Source organism: Cucurbita pepo, chromosome LG18, assembly GCF_002806865.2.
Source record: "Cucurbita pepo subsp. pepo cultivar mu-cu-16 chromosome LG18, ASM280686v2, whole genome shotgun sequence".
Classification (NCBI taxonomy): Eukaryota; Viridiplantae; Streptophyta; class Magnoliopsida; order Cucurbitales; family Cucurbitaceae; genus Cucurbita; species Cucurbita pepo.
In genome coordinates, this window is record NC_036655.1 from 7,302,195 (window position 1) to 7,316,675 (window position 14,481).

The window sequence follows — 14,481 nt, forward strand, 5'->3', positions numbered from 1 at the left end:
TACAAATACAAATACAAATACAAATACAAATACAAATACAAATACAAATACAAATACAAATACAAATACAAATACAAATACAAATACAAATACAAATACAAATACAAATACAAATACAAATACAAATACAAATACAAATACAAATACAAATACAAATACAAATACAAATACAAATACAAATACAAATACAAATACAAATACAAATACAAATACAAATACAAATACAAATACAAATACAAATACAAATACAAATACAAATACAAATACAAATACAAATACAAATACAAATACAAATACAAATACAAATACAAATACAAATACAAATACAAATACAAATACAAATACAAATACAAATACAAATACAAATACAAATACAAATACAAATACAAATACAAATACAAATACAAATACAAATACAAATACAAATACAAATACAAATACTAATACAAATACTACGGCTTCTCTACATGCAAATTACAAACGAAGGATCATTTCATTTCAATTTCATTTCATTTCATTTCATTTCCCCTTCTTGTCTTCCTTTTCCCTGTCCAGGATTACAGGAGCTGCTGGAATGCTGAACCACCATTCCTTTACTCTTCTTGTCCATCTCTCTGTGCTTGCTTTTCTTGGGGGTGAGTACCTTGTAAATGCCTCCAAGAACACCATTAGAAGTATGTATTTTGTGGGAAGGAAGGCTAGAGTTAAGGCTATCACTAGCAGAGACACTGCAAACTTCAACGTCGCCTGATCGTTTCGAGGGTGGTGGAAGATGTTAAATCACATACATATCATACAGGTATTGGTAAGACACCAATGAAACAGATTCAAACCTGAGGGAAAATGGCGAGCAGCAGAGCGCGTAGCTTGAGGAGAACGATATTCCCGTCTTGGATCAACTGTTCCACTTGAGAAATCGTGTTCTGAACGGCTAAAAGCTGCTCCATTGCATTCATTGCTGGAGGGGCAACGACCTTAACTTCGTCGACCGGGGTACCTCCTTGGTTGAAAAGTCGTGTAACCATCATGAAAACTGCCATGAATGCAAGTAACAGAGCGATGGCATAGGGCAGCCAGTCCCTGTGAAAACAATGTCCAAGTTCATTATCTGACATTTTTCCATAGGAATGCTTCAACTTAACTTGAAGCTCAATGGTAAAGAAGAACATGCAAAGATCCCACGTCTTGGAGAGGAGAACGAAACATTCTTTATAAGGGTGTGGAAACCTCTCCCTAGCAGACACGTTTTAAAAACCTTGAGAGAAAGCCTAAAGAGGACAATATCTGCTAGCAGTGGGCTTGGGCTGTTACAAATGGTATTAGAGCCGGACACTCGGCATTGTGCCAGTGAGGAGACTGAGCCCCGAAGGGGGGTGGACATGAGGCGGTGTGCCATCAAAGACGCTAAGCCCCGAAGGAGGGTGGATTGGGGATCCCATATCAACTAGAGAAGGGAGCGAGTGCCAGTAAGGATGCTGGGCCCCGAAGGGAGGTGGATTGTGAGATCACCCATCGGGTTGGAGAGGAGAATGAAACATTTTTTATAAGAGTGCAGAAACCTCTTCCTGACAAACGCGTTTTAAAAACCTTGAGGAAAATCCCGAAAAGGAAAGCTCAAAGAGGACAATATCTGCTGTATTATAAATCAAATTCCAAACCATAATGATGGAACTGGCGACCAGACTTCATGGGATCTTACCTGCAGATTATGTAACTGGAGACCAAACAGAATGCCAAAGACTTCATAGGATCTTCCCATAGTGCCAAAGAAACAAGGTACATCCCAAGTTCACTCACTGGCAGCATTAATTCCTGCAGCACAACACAGCAAAGTAGATAATAGAGGCTAAGATTACTAAATAGCTACACAAGAATCCTCTAATAGGCAAGGCAAGACTAATACCTTCATCACTGCCAAATTCGTATCAATCCCATCTACTTTCGCTCCATCGACCGTCTCTCGAGCCATCACCACCTTTTCATAATTGTTTCTTGATTCCTTGACCGCTCTTTCCAAAGGGGTCATTTTTCCAACAGCAATCTCACCCACAACAAGCTCATTTTCGTTCGAATCGCTAAAAGCTGTTCCCATTCCAAATCCCAAGTGAGAAGCAACGTCGAGTGCTGAGATTGAATACATTCCCTTTTCGTGACTAGAATTGTTCGTCCGTTCATTCTCCTTCATTTCCGACATATTCGCAAGGGTTTCCAATATTAAGTCCCCACCTGGGAGCTGATCACAAAGATTAAACATGAGAAGCGACTCGCATCCAAGCGATGGTGTAGAACATATATCTTGAATGGCTTGTAAACGTAGAATTCCAAGTACAGCTTTTGAAAGTGCTTCACTCCTTTGAATTCCCTTGATCTGAAACTTGTTGATAAATCTATGAACATACAAAACCTCACGGATGATTGCCAACCAAAAATCTCGACGAGTATGGCCTTTAAGTTCAGGAAACTCGACCACTACTGGTTCAGATCTAAAAGAGTGCACACATTTACCCAACAAAGAAAATTGGTGAAAATCAAACTTAACAGCTCTTAATATTCTTATTGTTCATATACTAGACGTTTGCACCATTAACCCCAATCAATCCCAGCCCTGCCAACAAGAAAGGAATGATCTACTTACAAGGAAATGGATTTATATAGAACCGCCTTATCGAAAAGCCGGGTGCCCCATGGTCCAGTCAATTCAGGTTTGACAACCTGCTTCAGATCATCGCATAAGTCGTATCTTTTTGCCTTGTCAAATGACACGACACGAAGAGCTTCGAAGTAAAGTGCATGATCTGTCAGAACCAACCTACCTGCACACATGAAAAAATAAAGGTGAAATAGAGATGTAATGAGTAAACATGCACCAAGAGGAACAAAGAAATTACTGAAATCATTTCATGACTCACCAGGCCAGGTAGAAATTCCAACATGTTCAAGAACTGGTTGTGTGGTGACTGTTCCATCCACTTCTAAAATCTTTTCTTCTCTTAACGATCTTTCAGACAGAAGAAGGTTTGACTGTGATAGGTTTTTCATTTTTTTTATCACTCTATCAAGATGAACATGTAATATTAGACTGAAAGTACGAAACAAATAGATAATTTGATGTATACAGTTTCCTTCATCGGTACTGAAAGGAAAGGTACCTACTTTTCTAGCCCGCTCAGGTACTTGTCGTAAACAGAGAACTGAAGTCTAGCACCGGTTGATGAAGTCAGCGCCTCGAAAAGATTTTCACTAACAATCACGTTTGAAATTATGGGGACTGCTGGAGCGATTCGTGAGAAAGCCTCCACCCCAACTGATGCCTCTTCATCAATCTGTAATAAAGGTCAGCTACAGATGAATACTGAAAACACTAATATCAATAATTTCAAGAACAACAAAGACACATAATCTTCATATGCTCCATCTTCCATCATTTTACCGAAGGCGTGGAAGCAAGACATTATGGTCAATCAAATAAACATGCAGAAATGGGACAATATACGTGTCCGTTAATGAAACTATTCAGTCCGAGTCCGAGCATCGTATACTTAAGTGATTCTACGAGAATTTACAAAAGTAATATGAAGTAAAATGGTAAAGTAACCTGCATATTGGTGGGTCATCTCAGATAAAAGGAAAGTCAGTAGAACCAGAGATAAACCTCGGAGCGATTTAAAGGGCATTATCGATATGCAAACATCATAGGAAACTTGTAATTTTGGTACAAATGGGATCAAAAGAAGCATCTTAATGATCTAGTAACATTCATTTTCAAATTTCAACTATCTATATTTGAAGGATCAAGACATGTGCAAAACGTATAAAACCAAGAACTTACATCAAGTAAAGGCTGGCTAGAACTTGCTGGGGCTTCCCAAGCTATCATCATGTCGAAGGTCAAGCGTCGAAATTTTTTATCACCCAAATAGCCCGTATTTTGCGTACATAGTGCAAGTGCCCTGAAACAGCAATACTCTAGCAAGTTTCTTGCATAATTTGAGGTAAGCTTTAGTGAATCAATTGCCTCCGTATTAAAGCTTTGTTGAAGTTCGCTAGCAGAAACACCAAGAATTCTGTATATTTGACATTGTAATTGATTGAACATCAATTTATTTAAATCCTTGAACACTAATTTACTACAAGGACAACTGAAAGAACAAGACATGCTATTAAAAACTTACTTAGTACATCTCCGAACAACCACATTGGCAAATGGAGAGAGCTCGCTTAGCCAATTTCTCTGAGCAGAAGGAAACTTTTCAATCTCTTCGATTTCTTCATCAAAAAAGCTTCGCTTCCCTAACAACCATTTCAATGAACTGTCCCTAACAAGCCCCTCGAGCGTACTTTTGGTTTTGCTGAGCACAGCCATCTTATTCAAAATCTTGCAATATTGTCAAGCTGATAGACACCCATACCCAATTAAGCACCGTGCCAATCTCACACCTCCCCAAAGCAATATAGCAGGCGCCCAACACCTGATGAATTCACCCGACAATGTCACTTAAACAAGCAAAAGACTCCTACCTCGTACAGAACTAGTAACTATTACTGGATTTCAGCTAATTACCCCCAATTTAATAATCCAAACAACTGCTCTGTTCGTATCAAAAACGAAAATAAATCAAGCAGAGTAATTACACTCTTGAGGAATCGTTACCTGAACACTGTAGCGATACCCTTCAATTGATTAAACACACGAGCAGAGTATCAAATTTAGTCAGCTAGGCAAAAACCCACCGCGTATAAACTTCATCGAAAACCCAAAACCCAAAACCCAAATTCTATTAATCGATGACAACCATACCAAACAATAGCAGCTTCAAGGATTAGAACTTCGGAACCTTATCGCTCAAACGCAAGGGGTAACTCTCGTAATCCATATGCTACAAAACCTCGCATCACGAACCCCAAAGCATTTATCTACAGGCCCACAGCGCCGATTCGCCGGATTCTGGGGAATGAAGCGTGCTGACAGAGCAGCAAGAGTCGGTTCAATCAGTCGCCGATATCGCAAGGAACGTCAAATATTCTGTGATGGGTCGGGATCTTGATTCTTGCTGAAGATCAAGAAAATAAAATTGAAAAAGAAATTAAAATTCCAATCAGATGGGTGTGATTGTAGAGGGAGAATGATGAGCCTTCGTCACATATGGCATTATCAGCTTGATGCTTGCCGCGAACACTTTGGAGAGTGTCCTCCATCGATGGGTAAACCTTTGTTCAGATGCGGGCACGTACAACGTGAACAACGAGCGCTCTAATCTCTGATTGGCTAAAGCTTTTCCGAGTTGATCCATCTATCTACACCGCTTGATGGAATGACTTTTTAAAATACATAGGACTATTTTCTCAATTAAATTTCCAATTATACCCTTTTCATTTAACATTTATTTCCTTACTACAAATTCTCCGTATATGTTATGGGCCCAATTCGTATTGGGCCGGCCACATCGTTGCTATGGAAAAGCCCATTTGGGTTTTCAAGGCCCATATCTCAACTATCTTTGAAGCCCAATATGAAGATAAAATTAAAATATTTGAAATTGAAAAGAAAAGAGAGAATATTAGGTAAGCAATTGAACACAAGCTGACCCTCAAATCTTAGAAAATGGCTACAAAATGACACCAAACTTGACCACATTTGGACCCACTTCTCTTGCTTGTTCATGCATGTTCCAAATTAATGTAACCATCCCTGGGACGTAAGTAGAACCAACTGTAATAGATGAAATTAGTTTAAAAATGAAATTAAGGTACGACCCATATAATTAAAATATATAATAAGATTAAAATAAAACTTAATTTAAAAATATTTCTTGTTTTAGATTTAATTCTATTATTAAAAAAAAAAGGGGTATTTTCGTCTAATAATTTATTTATATATAAAAAAAAAATGGATATTTAAATTTAGTTATTGGATTTATTTTAGAAGTGTGTAATGATATTGGGTTTGGTTGGAAGAGGCCACCATTGCCCCATCTTTGGTTTGGGGCATCCACTGGCCCATTAAAAGCTGTCTCTCTCCCATTTTCATGGATTCATTGCATCTGCCTACACAAACACACACAAATTAAATTATAATTTTTTTTTAAATTAAAAAATTAAATCCCAATCATTCAAATATTGAATTGCCAACATCCAACCGATCTTTAAAACGATGTCGTTTTTTATTTCTTAAATTTTCAAAATTTTATTAAAATTTTCAAATAATTTTAATAAATAAATAAATAAATAAACAACAAATAATTATGAAAACTATTTTAAATTACGAGTATTTGTTGAACTGTCACAGTCTGCCCAACTGTTTGAGTGTACCAAACAGAATTTTGTCATTTCCCTTACCTATTTCTTTTACTGCTGATTTTATTTATTTTTTTAATTTTAATTATTATTTTCACTAATTTTAATTACACATCTTGTTTTTTGGTACGTTAAGGTCTCGTTTCATAACCATTTAAATAAATTATTTATTTTTATTTTTATTCTATAAATTGCGTAATAAATTAATATTATTTTATTATTGGAATTATAGAAATTCTATTATATGTACTTACTTATTCATCCATAATTGAATATTTGATTGGCATATATATGAAATAAATAAAAATTATTAAAAATAATAATAATGGGAGACAAAGTGAAAGATTTAAAGTTGGGAGGATGACAAGCAACTATAGTACAATTATTTAAAACATTATAATAGTATATGTCATGTGATTTCTTCATCAATTTTTTTTAATTAATTAATTAATTAATTAATATATTGGTTTACATTGGAAAAGTAAAGATTTATTAAAGTACATTTAGCTCGGCCGACTTTAGAATATTTTGATCAAAATCAGTGTGGGACAATACTCATGCATTTTGACCATCTCTATGCATTAACTATATAATATATATTCATGTGAATTATTATTATTTTTATCATTAAGATTCGTATAATTATGTATTTAAGACACGATTACTCTAAATTCCGATATCAATTTATTTAAAGGCGTTTTGAATCTTGGTTTAAAAGAAGCTCTACACTTGGACCTGTTAGATGGTTCCTCGTGTAAAGGGTATGCTTTGCCAAAAGTTTATGTTCAACCAATTTGTTGATTTTGAATTTATAATAAAATGACACGTCGACTAAAATTAATAATTTAATTGAACTATACTCATGTTGATATTAAATTTGTTATGTCATGTGGGATAGTGTGAGGTCTCACATCAATTGAGAATAAAATATTTCTTATGAGGGTGTAGAAACCTCTCCCTAGTTGACGTATTTTAAAATCTTGAGAGAGCTCTTTACGATAAAATCTAAAGAAACAATATCTGCTAGGGGTGAGTTTAACTTCCATGTGCCAATATTATCATTGGTCATCATACTATAAATGGCCAAACACCACGCGAGTACAAGATTATGTGATCTTGATGACTAAGACTCAACTCGGATATCACATCGATAACCTCCAACGTCAAGATTCATGCATCAACGAAAACTCTGATTTAATCTCGACTATTATTACTTTAGTTCATGTCAAATTCTAAAAAGTGCTCTAAAATTATCCGATCATATTAGAATTCCAAAATTTTATTTTATTTATTATTATTATTATTTATTTATTTATTTATTTTGTATTAGGAATTTTTAATATTCTTTTCTAAACACTCCACTACCACTCTATTATCTTTTTTTTTTTTGGTGGAAAGATTTTTAAACATAAAGAATAAAAGGAAAACTTTGAAAGCATTTTTTTTTTTCAAAAAAAAAAAAAAAAAGGTAAACTTTTTAGGGTCGTGAATAAAATTAAAAGATGATGTAACACACGTTGAATCGAAACCAACCACATCTAAATTAAAATGATTATCAATATACAAAATTATGGTCATGACAGACTTAAAAAAATCAATATTTTTTATACTAATAAGGTATAAATTTATTTTTAGTGGCTTAGTTATACGAGCTTCAAAGTTAAACATGTTACCTCCAAAGCAGCACGAGCGAAGATAAAATATGCTAAAACGAGTCGTGTTAGAATTAGTTTAAGTCAAATAGGTAATAGGATCATATCGCACGGAATCATCATGTGTCAAATCCTAAACATGGGTATTTATAATTATTGTTTCTTTGAAAAAACAAAACAAACAATAATTTGTACGCTCGAGATATTTGTACATGTACATTTTTTTCTTTCTTTCAACACAGTAGAATTATCCATTGGAATAAGCTCTTTCTATTAAGTACCTATTATAAATGGAGAACCAAATTTATCTATAAAATCATAAAAAGAAAAAAAAAAGCTGAAAAATGGATGATCTTCTAATGTTGACTTCCAGAAATAAAAGTCAAAGGGGCAAATTTGAGTGGAAGCAACCTATTCCTCCATATCCTTCTCTCATCAATCTCTCCAGTTCTTCTTTTGCTTCATGTGCCTTCGCTCTCTGCAACAATACCTACCATTATTATCAACCCGAGCATAGCACTGAATAGATAAGACATCAATTACCATCGTAATTTACCTGTAGTTTTGATATGGCATCGACCTCCAAGTTGAAGTCATACAAAGAGCTAGCTGCAGCCAGTTTCATAGACAGGAACTGAAATTAAACAAAAAAAAAAAAAAGGAACATTTAGTTTCAATCCCTTTTGTTCTTCGTTTATATGTATAATTTGAAGAACTCACCTCCACTTGATTCTGCAGAGATTGAACATAATTAATTATCTCATCCAACATGACTGCCATCCCCATGGTCTGTTATTCCATTAAACATTTAGTTTCAATCCCTTTTGTTCTTCTTAAAATTACCCACAAAAAGAAAGAACAAGATTCTTGAAAGAAAAAAAAAAAAGGAACTTTTTTGACAAGAATATGCTTAGGTTCTTGTTCTTACCTTGTAGCATCCTGGGACAATGTCTTTCAAGCATCTTAGTCGTTCATTGATTTTTCCTCTTCTCACCTGATTGATTGATTGATTGATTGATTGATAGCAATTGTTTTGATTATGATATACAAAGAAGAGGTATTTTTGCAGATGATTAGTAATGATTTGAGAGTTACCCTTTCAGCTAAACTGTGGCTATCAGTGGCTTGCCCTCTTCTGGCTCTAACATGAACCACTTCTCTTCTTGATTTCTCTTCTTCTTCTATCTCTGTTCTTTTCAGTCTCTTCCCTTTTCTTGAATTCTGTAAGAAAACAAAGGAAAGCTTCATTAACGCCATGGATTCAAATGAGTAGGAGGTGAAATGGATTGGTTTAGTTGGTGTACTTGTTTTGTGTTGAACCCTTTTTCAGAGAGTTGGGGAGTTGAGATTCCAGAGCTGCTTTCTGAAACATCCATGGATTTTCTCTTCTTGATGTCGTGGAATTCAGAGAGTGGTGGTGGGGGAGCAGTTTGGGAGGGAAAAAGTGGGAAGCTGGAGGTGGGTTCGGGCGGATTTGGTGGTGGAAACTGCGGTGGCGGTTGGTGGGGGAAGAAGGGGTCGCCGGAGAATGGGAAGAAGTTGGTGAAATTGGGAGGTGGGTTGGGTGGAACAGAGTAGGGAGGAGGGAGGAGGTGGAGATTAGGATCCTCCATTGAATGAGGGGAGATGAAGGTCTGGAAGTGGGGAGGGAAATCCGCCATTGATGGGAAGGAAGAAGAGATGGGTAAGGATTATATATAGAGGAGAGGAGAAGAGAAGAGAAGAGAAGAGGATTACAGGGATTGTAAGTTTGGAGTTGATATCAGGAAACTGTTACATCTAAGAGAATGAAAAGGAGAAGCATTTGGTGGGTGGCCACGTGGTGAGACCAGCTTCTATGGTTGTGTTCCCTAAGTGGACCCCACACCTCAGGAGATATAATCCAACAACAAATACGGGCCCACGTCATGCCCTTTAGTTTTTCCTCTCCCCCTCCCCCCACACCCCATATATCCAAAAGCCTTTTTTTCTTTTTCTTTCTTTTTTTCTTTTTTAATTTATTTAAAGTTGAGTCCTTTCAAAATCATTTCTAAAATTGTTCCCATTCATTTGGATGGATCGTAACTACCTAATCAACAGTTGTAATAAACTATCACTCACGTTCTTCTTCCTCTATAGCTACAATACTAATTTAGTTTCTCATCGGATTAAGACACTTTTAGACTTAACTCAGTTGTTGAACTTTTATTTTCTTTTTTAATCTAAACAAGTTGTTTTAGTAGTCACAAAAAAGTAATAAAAATAAAAGGTTAATTATATATAATTAAGATTTACGACAAAATTTCAATATTTTTTTTTGAAAAATTACCTTATAAATAGTTGAAAATTATATTTAAGAGTTGTTATAAAATAATCCATAAAAAATAAAATATATATATATATATATATATATATATATATTTCTAAAATTAATAATAAATTTGGATAGAAATTCATATAAAGTTTGAACTCAACTCAATCCAAATCCAAATCAATTCATAACTCAATCCAAATTTAAGTCATATGAGTTGAGTAGGGCTGATCAGACTTTTTTGAACCCTCCTACTTTTAGTCTATATATTTAGACTAAAATAACCCTTTTGAGACTACAAAACCAGCAAGAACAAAAATTAAAAGACAATAAGTTTCATTTAGATAACGCGAACCATATAATATTTTATTCTAGAAATAAAGAATTGATTCCCAAACAAAATCATAGATTCTAAAGACATTTTCTTTATTCTAAAACAGCTTAATTTGCTCAAAATGAGCGGTCCTCAAACTTGGACATGCAAAGGTTTCAACTTTGATCTTTGGGTCACTATCTATGAATGGTTCTTGGGAGTAGAATGAATGAGAATAAAGGATCGTTAATTTCACTGTAATTTCGTATTCAATTCAAACTTTAGTGTCTTCTAAACCTGTGGCTTCATGAACCAGCTGCTTGACTGCCCAACTTCACAACAAAAATGGTGGGAAACAGAGTAGAATGGGGATGAAAGTTATGGCTTACATATGGGTTGTGTGGCAAATCACAACTTTTAAAGAATAATTGAAATTTCTCCCTTTTGAATCAACCATAAGAAGTAATGAAGGGCAAATACGAAAGAAAAAAAGAAAAAAAAAGAATTGAATCTCTCTTTTGCCTAATGTATCCATATTAAGAAGGGGCATATAGCAATTCATGTATAGTGTGGCACCACTATTTGCAAATAGTGCTTTTGTAAAGGACTATTTGTTAAATAGTTGGGTTATAGGGTTAATTATGGGAAGGGCCTTGAATATATTGGAATGGTATGGTAAGGTGTGCTTGGATGAGCATTAAAGAGTTTTTGTTTGGTTTCTACCAATATGAAAATGAAATTGATGGGAATGGGTATGGTTTATGATTGAGATGTTTTGAGGGAATTAATTATTGTGGGTATCAATCCCAATTCCCAAATGATGATCCTTAATCAAACTTTAGGGAGTTTTGTGTGATTAAGGAAGGGATTATGCATGAGAAATGCATTAAATTTCATTAATGTTTCCTTAATATAAAATCAAATCAAATCTATGTGACAAATAGTTGCCTAATTTGTCTGCAAAAATTAAGTTTTAATGGCTGGAAAAAAACACTGCACCAACCCTTCACTTTCTCCAGAAGAAGAAACAGCTGTGGTTAGATTTAGTCGTTAAGTTTTAATGTCTGTTGATTCCGACCATAAACAACCACCACCATCCCATAATCTGTATGAGAATTAGGGTCAGAGTTCTAACAAACCTGTCTTCTGTGTTCGTATGGGCGCCCATGTCGATCAATCCACGAAGTAGAATCACAAAGCTTGTTCTTCACTAGCTCCATGTCGATCAATCCTCTTAGGATAGGCTGACACGAATCTCCTCACTAACTAATTCAAATATTTCATCTACCCTGCAATGTGAAAAACTCTTATTAACAAACTTCTATGCATACCACAACATGCCAGTTTTGGGCTCTTCAAATATATAAAGCCAACTGCTCAAAATTTTACCTGCTTTTCTCTATGTTTCAACTCGAGGGAAGGAAAAAAAAAACTTTAGTTCTTACCTTTTTGTGTGTATGTTCACGTCTGCAAGCCATGCAACAAGATAGACCTGTTTCAACTCGTCTTATTAGTGGTGTGATAACCAAAGGGCAAGTTTCTGCATGGCTAACGAATATTGAAATAGAAAAGAAAATGATCTTAGTTCCATGGATGAACTTCGGAAGGTGATAGGCGAAGGGCGAGTTTATGCATGTCTTATGAATATTAACTACTAAAGCACTGATGTGGATAGCAAAGAGTTCAAGACCTGCAAAACTTCTGGGTTTGGCTGATGGTTACGACTAACCATATGTGTATTGGATTCATGACCCTTCAAGGTTGGATGAAGCGGCATGCTAGTTTCCTCAGAGAGCAAGTTGCACAAACGCAAGTTGTCGAACTCCCCCGAGTAAAGCTCTTCTGACCAGACCAAGCTGTATTGTGAGGATCCAGAACTAATAGAAAGAAGTTCCATCAAAAGCTGCCGCTGCATCAACCAAGTAATAAAAGGAAAATTTATTGTACAAAGAATATCATGTTGACGAAGCCTCAAAGCAGGCAGCAAGTCATTCAATTACCTTCAGATTCAACTCCAACCCAAACATTTGAACAAGCTCCTCTGCCAATTTCTCTGAGTTCATTTTAAGGGGGAAAAACTCGTAATAAGTTCGTGTCAGATCCAAATTCTTTCCTACTGTCATCAAAATAAAGTACATTCGATAACAAAAGGCTTATTTTCATTCTTTCCTACTGTCATCTAAGTTTGCGTCAGATCCAAATTCTTTCCTACTGTCTTGAGAAAATTTCATTCATTGTGAACTCGAAGGGTTATAACTAATTTTCATTCATTACGAACTCAAAAGTGCAAGCCTGATTAATGAGGTCTTAGAAACTTCATACGCACCAAAGCAAGGGATTGTCAATGATGTAAATACGGAGATGCCACCACCATCTCCAGCATCCTCACTTTGATTGTCCTCAAAGCTAGTGGAAAATTGTATGAGCGTGCTACTACTTGTTCCCTTGAAATAACATCTCATCAATCTGCAAGTGTTGACCATCTGAACTACAACATCAACCTGCGAAAAGCTTTTGAAAACACATATGTTACAGAACATCGGTTGAGTAGAGAACCAGCAGAATTATGTGAAAGGAGACAGAAACTTCTAGCTTTTGGTTGCTCAAGTTATTATTGACATTAATATGATCAAACATATTTTGGTGGCTAATCCAATCTGTATAAATTTTTGGCTAAACAGAAGCTTCAACTCCATGTGAGTTACTCATTTCGGGGACGGGGAAAATAACTTTGGGTTATGCCCGACAACTTCCTCAGATTGGATAATGATCATATCAGTGTGAGAAGAAAATTAAGACAGTTTTTATAACGTAATGGTTTTGGCCTAATTTCTAATGGATTAACAGAAAAAAAAGGGGAAAAAAAAAAACCCTGTACCATGTCCTTGTATGAAGATAAGAGTTTACTTCGATAAAGTTCCTGAAACAAGATTGAATAGTACACAGCGTGTTAGTAAAAATCATGAAAGATTGTTTTCATCTCTCCATGCTTAAAAATCATGAATAAGCAATTGTCTAGAGCAAAGTTGGAACAGAAAACTCCTTGGTCTTTGACTCTTGTAGCATACTAAATCGCCAACAGACTAAAAAAATTAAGCTGATAGGAAGATCACAACGAGAAATTCAATTCCAAAATCAAACAGGCAAGGATTAATAAGCTCCGCCAAAGATTATGACATCCAGCAAACTATCAGCTAGTATAAAAAATCACCTGCTGCTTAGACAATTTTAAACAAGCTTTATTTCGTATATCAAGCATGTCGCTGAGAGAACCTAGCTCCATAGAAGGCATATACCTGAAAGTTAAACCACAAAACCAACAATAAAAATCCCAAACAAGCAAGACCTAGCAACCATGTTAGACCAGAGCAAATAGAGGAGTTTATGGAAGTACTTTTGTGATAGATAGGCATTGACAACAGATGTAGCATGAGATCGCCCGGTAGAAGAAGAAGAAGCCCATTGTTGTTTGAGTGAAGACAACTTCGACCACTGATTCCGAATGTTCCTTTGCGCTGATGGCCGCCATAGCCTTATTACCGAAGGAAGTAGAGGCGACGAGCTTGGTGTCGTAATGCTGCCAGATTTCGAAATAGCTCCTTTAGAAGGAGGCGTAGAGAAATGCTGAGCCTCCATGGCGATCAGGCTTTTTATCCGGTCGTCGAGGCAATTGAAGTGGCGGCCGGCGGAGGAAGACAGAATGCTGTTAACTTGGGGGAGCGAAGAAAAGAGAGGAAGCGGTTTATATATAATATAACATTTAATAAAATTAAAATTATAAATTAATAATAATATTTACCACTGTTTTGACTTCATTTACATTTTTAAAAAAATCAAAATTATTTAAATAACACTTTATATTCTCAAAATCTTATTAATATATATAAAAAAGAAATATGGAAACTATCCATTTAATATTTGATGGGTTCAGT

General features: G+C 35.4%; 3 protein-coding genes across 5 annotated transcripts; all 3 read right to left on the reverse strand.

Moving 5' to 3' along the window:
• Positions 1 to 384: 384 nt before the first annotated feature.
• Positions 385 to 5,171, reverse strand: LOC111780036. 3 transcript variants are annotated; one of them, XM_023660296.1, is made up of 10 exons: positions 4,836 to 5,171; positions 4,173 to 4,469; positions 3,830 to 4,064; positions 3,154 to 3,323; positions 2,910 to 3,052; positions 2,636 to 2,813; positions 1,904 to 2,483; positions 1,700 to 1,812; positions 834 to 1,080; positions 385 to 747 (listed from the first exon to the last, which is right to left on the reverse strand). In XM_023660296.1, the coding sequence occupies exons 2-10, from the start codon at positions 4,361 to 4,363 to the stop codon at positions 520 to 522; spliced, it is 2,085 nt and encodes a 694-aa protein (XP_023516064.1). In that variant the 5' UTR covers positions 4,364 to 4,469; positions 4,836 to 5,171; the 3' UTR covers positions 385 to 519. The 3 variants fall into 3 exon arrangements, with proteins under 3 accessions (XP_023516064.1, XP_023516063.1, XP_023516062.1); XM_023660295.1 differs by having other exon boundaries at positions 4,799 to 5,171; XM_023660294.1 differs by having other exon boundaries at positions 4,652 to 5,171.
• A 2,906-nt stretch (positions 5,172 to 8,077) lies between these two features.
• LOC111780297 (transcription factor BEE 3-like) lies at positions 8,078 to 10,194 on the reverse strand. Its single transcript, XM_023660661.1, has 6 exons — positions 9,251 to 10,194; positions 9,042 to 9,167; positions 8,875 to 8,940; positions 8,667 to 8,735; positions 8,503 to 8,580; positions 8,078 to 8,424 (listed from the first exon to the last, which is right to left on the reverse strand). The coding sequence occupies exons 1-6, from the start codon at positions 9,605 to 9,607 to the stop codon at positions 8,329 to 8,331; spliced, it is 792 nt and encodes a 263-aa protein (XP_023516429.1). The 5' UTR covers positions 9,608 to 10,194; the 3' UTR covers positions 8,078 to 8,328.
• A 598-nt stretch (positions 10,195 to 10,792) lies between these two features.
• Positions 10,793 to 14,288, reverse strand: LOC111779653. The gene is made up of 8 exons (XM_023659752.1): positions 13,944 to 14,288; positions 13,761 to 13,845; positions 13,428 to 13,469; positions 12,876 to 13,050; positions 12,550 to 12,602; positions 12,240 to 12,458; positions 11,995 to 12,041; positions 10,793 to 11,838 (listed from the first exon to the last, which is right to left on the reverse strand). The coding sequence occupies exons 1-8, from the start codon at positions 14,183 to 14,185 to the stop codon at positions 11,784 to 11,786; spliced, it is 918 nt and encodes a 305-aa protein (XP_023515520.1). The 5' UTR covers positions 14,186 to 14,288; the 3' UTR covers positions 10,793 to 11,783.
• Between the last annotated feature and the right edge of the window lie 193 nt (positions 14,289 to 14,481).

Coding starts and splice junctions, on each gene's coding strand:
- LOC111780036 (XM_023660296.1), bottom strand. CDS start 4,363: ATGGCTGTGCTCAGCAAAACCAAAAGTACGCTCGAGGGGCTTGTTAGG. Junction 3,324..3,829: donor CTAGCCAGCCTTTACTTGAT/GTAAGTTCTTGG, acceptor CCTTTATTACAG/ATTGATGAAGAGGCATCAGT. Junction 3,053..3,153: donor TACCTGAGCGGGCTAGAAAA/GTAGGTACCTTT, acceptor TCATCTTGATAG/AGTGATAAAAAAAATGAAAA.
- LOC111780297 (XM_023660661.1), bottom strand. CDS start 9,607: ATGGCGGATTTCCCTCCCCACTTCCAGACCTTCATCTCCCCTCATTCA. Junction 9,168..9,250: donor AAGGGTTCAACACAAAACAA/GTACACCAACTA, acceptor GTTTTCTTACAG/AATTCAAGAAAAGGGAAGAG. Junction 8,581..8,666: donor CTCTGCAGAATCAAGTGGAG/GTGAGTTCTTCA, acceptor GTTTAATTTCAG/TTCCTGTCTATGAAACTGGC.
- LOC111779653 (XM_023659752.1), bottom strand. CDS start 14,185: ATGGAGGCTCAGCATTTCTCTACGCCTCCTTCTAAAGGAGCTATTTCG. Junction 12,603..12,875: donor ATTGACAATCCCTTGCTTTG/GTGCGTATGAAG, acceptor AAATGAACTCAG/AGAAATTGGCAGAGGAGCTT. Junction 12,042..12,239: donor CAAACCCAGAAGTTTTGCAG/GTCTTGAACTCT, acceptor GAGTTGAAACAG/GTCTATCTTGTTGCATGGCT.